The sequence below is a fragment of the Ictalurus furcatus genome, chromosome 16 (genome assembly GCF_023375685.1).
Source record: "Ictalurus furcatus strain D&B chromosome 16, Billie_1.0, whole genome shotgun sequence".
Taxonomy (NCBI): domain Eukaryota; kingdom Metazoa; phylum Chordata; class Actinopteri; order Siluriformes; family Ictaluridae; genus Ictalurus; species Ictalurus furcatus.
Genome location: NC_071270.1, coordinates 12,506,869 through 12,519,586, shown reverse-complemented (window position 1 = coordinate 12,519,586; position 12,718 = coordinate 12,506,869). Strand labels below are relative to the sequence as shown.

Below are 12,718 nucleotides of genomic sequence, written 5' to 3'. Positions count from 1 at the left end.
GGAATATGTATTTGTGGCAAATGTATTATGAAATTCAAAAAAAAATAATTCTTTTGTAGGAGTTGGCGGAAGCTCAGCGGCAGTGTGAAAAACTAAGCTCTTCAGCAAACAGAACGTTCCAGTCCTTGGTTCATTATGGTTTAGGAAAGGTTTTACTGAAGGAGAACAAGTGAGTACACGGTGCTTTTAGCTCAGTTTGTAGGGGGAGGCAGGGGAATTTAGTTTCCTGCTTAAATTCTACTTTTATTCGTATCTGTCTGCTTTTCAGATTTAGTAAAGCCAAAGAGGAATTTTTAAAGGCTCTGTTGATGGTTCAGAGGCAGATCATGCCAGGAAAACTGACCTGGCCAACCACTAAAGTAACTGTTGAAGAGACCTGTCCTGAATATTTAAAAGTGAGTTTATGCACCCGTAGTAATATTTGATGGTGCTTATTTTGAGTTTTTGGTGTGATCATTTGTAGTCATATTAGTCAGGGTTCTTATTGTATATTTCTTCTGTTGTGTTCTCTAAAGGAGCAGCTTGAGAGGCTTATTGAGACCTGTAAATTCCCCCCTAAGCCAGATGCAGTTTGCCGGCATTGCTTGGGACAAGACGTTATCTATTTCACAGATCCAGACTTTAAGGTATGCGATAATGCTCAGTGGTTACTTTTTAGAGTACACGCTGCACTTCAACACAATTACTCTTTCGTTGGGTGGAACGGAACATAAGCCCAAGTTCTCATCTGCATTATTTGTTACTGTAGACGAGCCTGGGAGATGGCGTAGATTACATGAACTGTATGAGCCAAATCATTAGCTCGGTTACCTGGGACAAGCAGGTTTTGTATCTGTGCTATTAGGATTTATTTTTTTTTGGTAGTTACCTGGTGGACAAATAGATTCAACAACCGGAGAGAGAAATTAAACCCTATGACATATTGGCCATGATTTTATATGTAGGTTTAAAATTAGTGCCATGTAGAATGTGTAAGAATAGCTCCTGCATCCAATTCCCTCTTTTTGTTGTACATAGCTGTCAGTAGAACAATTTTACTAGCTGTGATAATTAGCATGCATGGTAGACCGGCAATATTTTCCAAATCGGAACACACAGTTATGTGAAAAACGGGAATAAACAGAAAAGCATCAGCCCTATCGTCTGGATATTTCTAGTTCGAGTCCTGACCTGATGATGCCACACCCATCCTTGGCCAGGAGTCCAAGAGAGAAAAAATTGTTTGCTTTCTGGGTGGGAGGGATGGCATGCTCTAGCTCCCCTGTCAATCACAGCGACAGTAGCCAATCGTGTGTCTATGAGCTCAAGTATGTGGAGGAGGGCAGATTGCACTTTCCTCAAAGTGTGTTGCGATGCGCTGTGACGCAGCATGAGCAGAACTTTGAAGAAGCGCGTGGCATTTTTGACGTGTCCCGGGGGAGGCACATGTTAGACCTCACCCTCCTTGGGTGGTAGTGGTGGTATGATTGAAGCAAGCTGGTTGGTGGGTGGGACTTGACCAAGACCAAATTAGTGTGAAAATGTGCAGCTCAAAGCTTTCCTATAACTGTTCTGCTAGCATTTTATGACTGTGACTACACACAACCTCTCCATGGGATTTCATATAATTGTTCCCCTTAATCTGTGTTCATGCACTTAACTGGCTAACTTGCTGGCTATGGTGTTAATTTAAGTTAGCTACCACTTTTAGCTTAGTCAGTTCATTTTCCAGGCAACCAGTACATGGGACTGGGCACCACACTGGAGTTTCCACTTGCTTGGGGGGCTAGCTAAGGAACTGATCAAAGTCCCAATTTTACACTTGAGCAGCTTCACTGACTTAAGTGCAATTAAATAAATGTGTAGACTCAAGGGTGGACAAATGATGTGTATTTGGTTGTTGCAGGGCTTCATTCGATTGTCATGCTGTCAGAACTGCAAGGTGGAGTATCATATCAATTGCTGGAGAAAGTTCAAAGCTGCTTCATTTTCTGACAAGAATGACAAGGTAAGGAGTGGTGATCAGATGAATATATGATGTGCAACACCATGTCTCTGCTCTTTGAGAGTTCTGAGTTTCTGTTTTTATTTATTTACTTCCCTTCCCTAGGATTTTCTGCAGGATTTATGTTTTACTCCTGACTGTACAGGTACAATCTGTCGAATTGTAATATTTGACTCAACTGGTCTTATTAAGTGTGAGGTAAGTGTTACTCAGAACTGAATAAGCAGTGTGTATCACACATTTTCCTCAATTTCTAATGAATGCTGTCCTTTTTTGCTGTTTAGTTTAAATCGCCTATTTCTAAAAGCAAAGTTCCTGGGATGAGAGTCAAACAGAAATGTACAAGGTAAGCACAAGCCCATGGGTAAATTGCTAAATGTATTAGCAATTTAATTAGCATTAGCAATTGCAATTTATTATAAATATAAATATTAGCAATTTACATTAGCAATGTAAATGTATTACAAACATCCATACTGTGATCTTTGTTGCTATATCTAGACTGCTGTAGTTATGGTGACCTTCCATCTGTTTCCTCACATGTTTACAGTCTTAAGAAGTTGAAATCTAAAGAGGAACGAAAGCTGAGGCAGAAACAACGGAGGGCGGAGACATCCATATCTGAGAATGAGATGAACAATTTAAAAATGGAAGATAGACCTGAGAAAGGATCAGACGGTGGCATTGACCAACGTAAGTGAACTTGATATTCAGTTTACTGAGCTTAGTATAAAATCTGTGAATATAGAGTCAACACATTTACAACAGTTTTATCCCTTGGAACTTTATTTAGAGAATTACAGAAACAACTGTCAAAACTAACGCTTATTTATTTACTTCTACCCCCCATCTAGCATCGCTCAAGGGCTGTGTTGTGTACAGAGATCGTGTTTTACACCAACTTGATAAAAACCGAGATCTTTTTAACGATGAGAGTCACAATATTTCTAGTATGGTGGTGTGTCTGAGACCATGGATGAAGTTGGATGAGGATAAGGGTCATGTAAGCATATTAAACGACCGTGCAGAACCGCAGCTTCTCAGGGAGCTAGTGGATCTGCTGCTGGAGAGAAAGAACAGGGTTTGGGCCAGACTGTTTCTTCATAACCTCAGTGACTGCCAAGATGTCAAGCCCAAAGTTCATGAATGGGCTCAGCAACTTAACAATGCTGGTAAAATGCAATGTTTCTCATTGATCTTGCTGTATAGACATTGGGCCTCATTTATCAAGCTGGATATGCATGCTTAACAAGTAAATGTGTGCATTTTGTAGAAGTTTCATTCATGTATTAGAAGTAAATTTATGTATAAGGAGACTCCCTAATGTGGATCTTCATTACTAGTCTTCAGGTTGTATAATTGTCATGAATTGCACACACATATTTAGTTAAAAAAATTGTTATATTCTGCCATTTGGTATTAATGACTTGAAAACAGGGAATATAAAACCACCCCATAAAGTAAGACAAATAAGACTAGACATTCATCGCTACCCTATGAAGGGTTACTGCCATTACTGGAAGAGATACCCTGTGTCTCATTTTGCCTACTCACACTATGCATTAAAAGTAGGAAGTGAAGGTACATACTCATGAGTGTGTAGCAAGAGTTTGCAAGTACTGGGATATACTGTATAGTTATGTACTATTCCCTTGATTTATTTTTCCACATTTCATTTACACCTCTAAAATGCACCCTTGAGTTCGGGGAAGCAAACATTCACCCAATCCCTCCTTTCTCTTGCAAGGAGTTGTGGGTAATATTGTCTACGTTCCACACTTTGAAAATCTATGGGACCATCTGGGTAACTTTTGGGACATTAATTTCAACATGCTTCGATTTAGGACACACTAATTCTGATCTCGGACACTATTTAGGAAGGATTGTAGGTGTCCTCTATATGTAAATCAGCTGTGCTCCGAACATACTTGTTGGCTGGTTAGCGTAAATATTTTTGTAAATCTGGCAGGAGTACTTTTTTTTGTTTGGTTTGACTTTCCTGAACACAAGTAAAAGATTGATAAATGAGGCATGTCTGGTTTGGTATGATTTAGCCTGCTACTAAACATGCACACTGCATGTCCCTTTATCTGAATCTCACTGTGCTAGTCTTTACACTGCTAATGTATAAGCAGATTGGTTCAACAGCATAGATCAATAAGTCATGAGAGTTCATAAATGTTTTCATATAAAAAAAAAATAATGTGAATAATCTCTAGGATTCCTTTGTGTGATTTTTGTTGTTTACATTGTCTTCTTTCTTTGCCTACACCACAGGTCTGAAAGCTGCTGAGCACTTTATTGGTCAATTTGGTGATGAGCTGGAAAAACTGGATCTCTCTTACCTGTTGGAGTTTCCCCCACTACATGATATATTTCATAATAAGAGCTTCACTGTAATAGAGTACCTGAGACAAGCCCCGCCACAAGAAATGCGCCTCTTTATTTGGACTCTAGAGGAATACCGAGAACACTACCCCTCCTGGTTCACTATACTTGATGACTATTTTGAAATGGGTGTGTAGTTACCCATTTTTGTAATTGTGGGAAAATTCAAGAAAATGCCCTTGATGCAAGTTTAACTTTTTTTGTCCCCCCCCTCCAGATGCAATATGTTTAGTGTTAAAGAAGACAGAAAAAGTTGACCCCTTAGTAAGTATTGTTTTATAAGTGTAATGCGTTTTTGTATTTTATTTTATTTTTTAAACTTTATTTTTAACCTATTTCCAATCATGAAAAATAACTCGAGACACTTTATAATTTCCTTCTGAAAAGATCTTGCTGAGTTCAGGGGGTGTTCTGTCATAAACATGATTGTTTATGACAGAACACTGTTTGCTCTTCTCATGTCATAAATTGATTTTCTGTTTTAGAGTTCTGTTTATAGGAGTAAAAGCAAAAGTCGAAAAAAGAAGCAGAAAGAACCAAAGGTGAGTGATTTTATACCTGAATCAAGACTGATCCAGGGCAACTGTTTTTTTAATGGTTTAATTAGAAAATAAAATTTGTGATTTTGTTTGTGTATGTGTGTTTCAGTCTGTCTTGCTTCTATCGGGGATAAGAAGAGATGAAGAGGATGATTTCTTCTTTGAGGAAGATTCACTGTATTTTATAACTTTTTTTCTTGCTGATTAGTTCAAATTGAATCATGGGAATTTGCATGTAGCACTCACTTGAATGTCTGTCTGTCTCTAGGATGCTGCTTCATGGTGGTGATCCCTTTAGTGTTCCAGATTTTTTGAGGGAGCAGGTTGCAGAGTTTGAGGGCCAGTATGTCAACCCTGGAAGCTCTAACCGCTATAAGAAATATTTGGACAACGACCCAGATCCAACTAAAGAAAGTTTATATGAGTGAGTAATTAAGGAGTCTTTATTGTTTGACTAGTTGACAAATTGCTAGCCCAGGAGCCCAGGAAAAGCAGGCTATGTTCAATAGGCTGTTGATATGACAGTCACGGGGGTTTTTACTACTCCTACATAAATGTTTGTTTTTATTTTATATTTAGTAACACATGATCACCTCATTAATTTTGAGTAGTTCATGGAGTACAAATAAAGATGATAACCAGATGCGAATAAGGTTTTTATGGGTAATGAGAGAGTGCGATGAGGCTATATAAAGTCACCACTCCCAGGGATTCAAGTTCTAACTTATTTTCCATCGACTGTGTTAATGCACATAAGCTACACATACTTTTGATACGAGTTGTCTTAGTTACAGGTTTTTTAGCAGGGTTAACTGGGCTTCTGGGCATAACGTGGGCCTGGGCGACACGTCTGAGCTTTTACTTGCCCGGTGGGCTAGCTAATGAATTTCTAGCTTATGACATTGCCACCTATGCACAGACATGCACTTGTATGTTCTTTCTGCAAGTCAGCGGTCATGAAATCTAACTTTGGGCACTTGATAAAATTTTGAAGTCCACTAAAAAATCCGTTGTGAATGAATCTTTTTATCTCGTCTCGCACTCTCCTTCGTGTGTCCTTTTCTCCCATCTTCAGTTACTTTGCACAGATTCTGGAGGAGCATGGACCTCTTGAGGTGTCAGACCCACTGCTTGTGGGCGAGCTGAAGAACTTTCCCCTTGAAGCGCAGCAAAAGATTGACGCTGCTGGAGGACTTGAACATTTCCTGCTCGGATCTCTCAGATTTGTAATGCACGGCCACCTCGTCGGATTGACGTTGCACGCGGTGGGCTTGCAGCACAATGTGGATGACTCTCCATTTCCCACCTTTCCCTCTCATTCTTGCAGCTTCGATGATTCAGAGCCTAAAGGATCCTCCTATCTCAACCCCACAGCCAAAGAATTCCTGCCCCAGTTGAAACATTTGAGTCTGGAAGACAGCAGTGAATCTTATGACCACGCTACATGTCCTGTTCTCCCCAGTCCATATGCTTTTGTCCCTTCGATTTCTCTGAATTTAAATGGTGAATTTGAGCTGACTGATATCCCTGCAACTTTAGAACTTGATGAAGGAGCAAAGTGTCTTGATTACTTCCCCGGTGTGCTACTGAATGCACTGAACACTGAGGTTCTCAGCTCTGATAATTATATTAATTTAGAAGATGCATGTCCTAAAAGTAAGACTTGTTTTGTTCAGGTAAGGTCTTTCAAGAACCACTAACTATATATTTATTTTGTTTATTATTTTTTTTTAATCAGTTGCTAAATTTAAGGTTTATTCTTCTCTCCTTTCAGACACTTTGGGGTAGCAAAGATACCAGAGATGATGTTGCAATTAATACAGAACCATATGCACAGTTTGAAAAGAACAGAGTGAGTTTCATGACCACTGTTAATTGGTTGCTTTTCATTTATTGACAGCCTTGATTTGATAGTACTGGTAGTAGTGACTTGCTGTTTATTTTTGTTGTTTTCTCAACATATCACCTCTCTCTCTCTCTCTCTCTCTCACATATATATATATATATATATATATTATATATCCCCCCCCACCCCCTCCTAGGGAGATATGACCCAAACAGAAAAAAACAACATAAAATTTGAAAAACACATCCAAAATATGAGGGAAATGCTTAAGGCTTTTCAAAACAAAAGAAAGGAGTCATGTTCTATACTTGATGCTGAAGTGAGGGACATTAATCAGCACATAGAGGTAGAGACTTCACTGTGCATTTCTTTTATGCTTCATTACAAACTTTTTGGGAAACAGATTTTTTTTTTTGTAATTATTTTTTAAAAATAACTTCTTGCACATGCTTCTTCAGATTTCCAACAAAGAATTGACTTTGTTCCAACAAAAGCTTGAGGATGAGGTACGGAAAGATCAGCAGGAGAAGAGAGACCACCAAGAGAGGCTGAAGGTTTTGAAGGGTGAAATCAAAGAGCTGGGGGATTTTCAGGACAGGTGAGACATCCATATACCAATTAATGAAACGTACAGTACGCAAAAGCGTGAGTTCGGACGTGATGGATTAATATCCAATTTTAGGTAAATTAGTAACCAAAATGTTTACTGCATTTGTTTTTGCTTTAAAAGAAAAAAAAAAAATAGTAGGACAAGATTACTTAGATGGAGAGAGATACAAATATGTTTAAATTTAAATAGATTTTTCCTAGAAATGATATAAAGGAGGCAAACGCATATTTTTGACATTGTAAACGGATACATTTACTATTGCAACTCTGTCTTAACACACATCTCCACATTATCTTCACACAATAGCCAAATATGGTAACGTGTTAATTATGTGACAGCTTGTACTTTTTATAAACCGCATGCTTTTGATATGTCCCTCTGCTTGGGTTCCATAATTGTTTGCTGATTTCAACCCAGTTTATCACTCAGCCCTATGTACTTGCATCACTGCTACAGCTCATCTACATACCTAGTTTCAAAGAGGTACCATTGAAGCTGTCAGAGTACAGACCTTGAATCCTCTCCCTGATAGACTACCACTCATTATCGCTACTGTGCAAAAACATTTCCAAATAAATACTAGCTTCGTAGATTGATTTTAAAAATAAAATTCATAGCATCTATAAAGTGAGATTGTGTCATCTTGATGGATTCCTGTGGAGTTTACTCTTCACTGACATGCACAAGTGGGTCGGGGGGGTAGAGAGGACACATGAAACAAGCACAGTATGAATGCTCGAGTTTTGTGTCTCTATTGGAGGTGGTGTGGATTGAAACACTTTAAAGGGGTCATATTATGCTTTTTAAACGTTTAAAAAAAATTGTTTATTGGGTGTAATAGAATAGGTTAACATGCTTTGATGCTTAAAAAAAAAACAATGTTTCTCCAAAGCCCCTCCTTCTGAAAAAGCCAGAGTTTTCTGATTGGCCAGCTGACCCATTGCGTTGTGAATAGTGAAAAACCTCAAGCCTGTGTCGGAAATGTAACACCCCTTACCATAATGGCGAGCTTCAGCTTCCAAGACTTCTGAAGCAACGCTACGGTTCTAAGCAACACAGTTACTTACGTCGGTTTTACTGTATCAGTTTGAGCCTGAGTAAGATTCAGAAAATGCGGATGATCAAGCAGCTCAATCGGAACCAACTTTGCATGCACGACTTGAGCAGAACGTTTCACAGTAGTAATTTTTTTCGTGTTTTGTAACTCTCTTACCTTTCAGATATGATGATATAACTGTTTAATTTGGCTTATGAAATCGACAAAAATACACACAATACAAACAGGTAACGGTGTCACAGGAATGTGCGTTACTTTGTACGTTTACAGGTAAAAATTCCCACAGCTGAATATCAAAACATTAGCTAGCACGTTAGCAAAGGTGTACAACTGTGCCCTGGGCCACAACCCAAAACTCCGCATTTGAACAGTCCATAGGAGTTACTTAAAATAATCAAACATACTTGCAGGTTCTGATTCAGAAGCACAAGGTTGTCCGAGTGAAATGGGAATTTTTCAGGAGTAGCCTTCATGTATAGCCTGCGTTGTACTCTCCCAGGTTCAGGAAGCTGTCCTCCATGAAATGTGCTGTGCACAAGCAAACATTTGGGTTGTACCGCTCAGAAACAGTGTTGTAAATAAACATTAACCAGTGATTTTGTTAGTTTTCCGAAGGCCAAACAAAGGGGTTTCCACGACATGGAGCCAACACGATTCACTGAAGTTTCGCCATCTTTCTTCTTATGCTAATATTTCTCATAGTTATGTAGACGTTTACGGAAGTAATATCTGGACTTGCGAACGCTGCGTTTTGGGCAGAATACAATACCTTTGTGTGTATTCAGCTGATCTGTAGCCTGTCATGAGCAGCGGTTTGAAAAGATGCACCGACTTGAGTTGTTTTGGAGAAAGCACATGTCGTCCTTGATATTGCGTGATGGGGAGAGCTTGTTAGAAAGGTTGAAAATGAGGTAACATAAAAAGATGCGTAACGTAACTGCTGTCACACCATCACCACTTTACAATTGTCTCTAGTGTGAGTTCATTTTTAGACACGGTCTTGTGCTGGAATGTGACAGAGCAGATGCATTTGTTTAGTTGGTCAAGTGGGAATTTGGTCCTGGACTCAAGCTATGTTGAGTCTGCTTTGTGAGACAAACCACTGGAGAACTAATTTCTCACAAACTTCCCTCAAACATGAAAAAGCTGAAACTGTCCTCTGTATGTCTGTCTTCCTTCGAGGTTTAATTTAGTACTGATATTGGGGAATATTTTTAATATAATCTGCTTGATCTTTGTTTCCCGACTGCTCTGTTTCTGTGCTGTGCAGTATGTCCAAGTTAATCCAGGATAAGAATGTGAAGTATCAGATGGATCTGGAGCATTTCCTTGCAATAAGGTATGTACTATGACAGCTTCTGTTGCACACTTTTATTTCTTGAAATGTTGGAAGTTTTATTTAAAAAAAAAAAAAAAAAAAAAAAAAAAAAAAGAGGTGGGGGGGAAGAGAATTTGTGCCTCAATGTAGTTTTGAAGTGTGCTGATTTTTAAAACAGTCTTAATTGTAAATGTCTATATTGTTTACCCTGAAGTAACAAATGGGCAGCTGAGAAGATGAGTTTGGAGGAGAAAATAAAGAAATGTAGGGATCTGTGTGCAAAAGCAGCCAGTCGTTCACTGGCAGGACAGGTAAGAGCACACCTCCCTTTTTGTTTGTTTGTGTATTTATTTATTTATTTATTTATTTATTTAAAATTCCGTTTCTGCATTGTAACTCATTAGACTTAAAGCCAGATGTTTTAAATACATGGATAACAACCTATTTGCTGTGTATAGGTGACCATCCTGAAAAATAGGCGGGATCATGGGCTGCGTGGTCTGAGGAAGTACTTGTCAGATGGGAAGGCAATTCTAAAACGCATGACTGAGATGTCCTCCACGTAAGAACACACGGTGCAGGGGGCTAGCTCCCTGCCTCTCAGTATTAAAAAGCCAGAGGTGTTGTGTAAAGGTGTAGAGTGCTGTCTGTGTTTTTTTTGTTGGGGTTTTTAATTAATTATTTTTTTAAAATATAAATAATTCCTCTTTTAAATTCTTGATGAACTTTAAAAACATAAGTAAAAAAAGTCCAAAATTGATTAAATTGTGTCCTAATGACCCTAAAAGTTATATTTTAACTAAAAGCAATTTGTTTATATATGTATAATATATAAAGAAATATTTAGTGGGACTAATAAGTACATGAATTTGGAATTGTATATATGAGGTGTGTGTGTGTGTGTGTGTGTCTGTGTGTGTGTGTGTGTGTGTAAAATATATTTAAATTAACTTATTGTGGCCATAAGAAATTCTCAACCAATCAATAAATATATCGTGTATATCATTATTTTTTATTTTTTTTAAATTCTGTATCAAAAATTCTGCTTTGATTGATACTACATCAGATGTGCAAAATATGACCAGAAACACGTTTAAAACTTTTCAAAGGTCTTTGCTACTCTTTTCTTTCAGGGTGCTTAAGATGACCATGTTCAATAGAAAACTAAAAAAACCTATATCACTTTATAAGCTTCTTTGGTTGCTTACAACCTACAAAGCCCAGAGGGTCCCATGTGTAGTACTATAATTGCGCACGATTAGTGGAAATATCTGACCTGAGCAGAGAAGTAGAACAAGTAGTTTGCAGTATTGTCGTATTTTTGTCCTATGTAAATTGACAGCAAATATTTTGGGTACTGTTGGACTATTTCACAATCTGTTTTAAATGACACTTCTCTCTTGCCATGTTCCGTTCCAAAAGTGAGTGAGTGTTTGTAAAGGATTAGAAGCAATTATGTCAGTGCTGATATCTGATTACGTTGCCCAGCCTTAATATTTACTCATGCGGTGCAGCATGCCTTGTCTTATATTTTCACATCTGACTCCTTTTCCTGGTACAAAGTAGATTCTCTGAGGTTGAAAGCAATCAGATTGATAAATTCTATCATTCATTATATCGATCTTAATGTGAGACCTTGATTATTTTTGCCCTTCACATTCATTTGAATTCAATTATTTATTTCTCTCTTGTACCACAGATGTCCATCTGCTGCTTTCAGTTCCATCATTGAGGCCTGGAAATCATATGTACAGGAAGTTGAGGAGAAGATCGTCAGAATCGAGGTTGGACTGCCATTGTCTCTTCACTATTTTTTAGCTGTTAAAATCAGTTTGATTTATTTGTCTGCTTATTGTGATACCAAAAATTGTGACTGCCCCACGCCACTGCATCCTAGACTGTGCCACTGATTTCCTTTTTTTACTCCGTGTAAATGGATGTAGATGTGCCATTATTGGCTTTATTTATTACCATGCGTCATACCAAGACAAGGCTCATTTAAAAAATTTTGCTCAATACCATTTGTGTAAGGCCCAACCCCCAGGAAATGTATGTGTTTGTAGACCCAGTATGAAGAGCAGATTGAGCTTGTGAAAAAAGGCACCAGCCTGTCCTCTCTCCCTGCAGTTGGCGTACCAAGCACCCCTTCTCCTCCTCTAGTACCGGTAAGAATGCCCTCTGATAGCTGTTAGTTTGTATCTGCTGTTGAGCAAGATTGCATTAAACTACCATTTCTAATAAGTTATCTCTTTTGAATGTATTCTAGGTCACATTAATATGTTCAGATTTGTATCGTTGTGTTGTCCAACAAGTGATCCATCAATAAAATACCCAGCATGCATTACGCTATACGTTCACCATCTGTTTTGTTAGGAACACATGTATTCCTGTACGTTTATGCAATTATCCAATCGGCCAATCACGTCGCAGCAGTGCAATACATAGTCATGTAGAAACAGAACACAAGCTTCAGTTAATGTTCACATCGAACACTATATGGGGTGTTGGCCATTTTGTAGTGTTGTCTGAATTCTGAGTGAACTACTTAATTCCCTACATCATTTATACACACAATACACTCTGATTTCAAGATGTACACTCACCAATGCACTATTTCCCATGCTCCAACTTGAGATGGCTATAGAATGCAAAAGAAAAAAAAAACATGGTGGACAGCAACATCAGAAGCAGATTGTGTTGGGGGGGTTTATATATATATTTATATATATATATATATATATATATATTAGTGTGTGTGTGTATATATATATATACACATATATATTAGTGTGTGTGTGTATATATATATATATATATATATATATACACATATATATTAGTGTGTGTGTGTGTGTGTGTGTGTATATATATATACACACATATATATATTAGTGTGTGTATGTGTGTGTATGTGTGTGTATATATATATATATATATATATATATATATATATATATATATATATATATATATATA

General features: G+C 37.9%; 1 protein-coding gene across 3 annotated transcripts in view; it reads left to right on the top strand.

Annotated features, from left to right (window-relative positions):
* The window catches only part of ttc3 (tetratricopeptide repeat domain 3), a 44,094-nt gene that overhangs the window by 23,568 nt on the left and 7,808 nt on the right, over nucleotides 1-12,718 (top strand). For all 3 annotated transcript variants that reach the window (XM_053646115.1, XM_053646116.1, XM_053646114.1), the window contains exons 20-41: nucleotides 60-169; nucleotides 269-395; nucleotides 516-626; nucleotides 1,886-1,987; nucleotides 2,090-2,182; nucleotides 2,269-2,330; nucleotides 2,535-2,677; nucleotides 2,839-3,156; nucleotides 4,262-4,501; nucleotides 4,590-4,636; nucleotides 4,858-4,914; nucleotides 5,021-5,088; nucleotides 5,180-5,335; nucleotides 5,987-6,587; nucleotides 6,686-6,763; nucleotides 6,954-7,103; nucleotides 7,216-7,355; nucleotides 9,695-9,763; nucleotides 9,957-10,053; nucleotides 10,201-10,304; nucleotides 11,442-11,526; nucleotides 11,806-11,907. In XM_053646115.1, coding sequence (XP_053502090.1) covers nucleotides 60-169; nucleotides 269-395; nucleotides 516-626; nucleotides 1,886-1,987; nucleotides 2,090-2,182; nucleotides 2,269-2,330; nucleotides 2,535-2,677; nucleotides 2,839-3,156; nucleotides 4,262-4,501; nucleotides 4,590-4,636; nucleotides 4,858-4,914; nucleotides 5,021-5,088; nucleotides 5,180-5,335; nucleotides 5,987-6,587; nucleotides 6,686-6,763; nucleotides 6,954-7,103; nucleotides 7,216-7,355; nucleotides 9,695-9,763; nucleotides 9,957-10,053; nucleotides 10,201-10,304; nucleotides 11,442-11,526; nucleotides 11,806-11,907 — 3,060 coding nt within the window. The remainder of the gene's footprint in view (nucleotides 1-59; nucleotides 170-268; nucleotides 396-515; nucleotides 627-1,885; nucleotides 1,988-2,089; nucleotides 2,183-2,268; nucleotides 2,331-2,534; nucleotides 2,678-2,838; nucleotides 3,157-4,261; nucleotides 4,502-4,589; nucleotides 4,637-4,857; nucleotides 4,915-5,020; nucleotides 5,089-5,179; nucleotides 5,336-5,986; nucleotides 6,588-6,685; nucleotides 6,764-6,953; nucleotides 7,104-7,215; nucleotides 7,356-9,694; nucleotides 9,764-9,956; nucleotides 10,054-10,200; nucleotides 10,305-11,441; nucleotides 11,527-11,805; nucleotides 11,908-12,718) is intronic.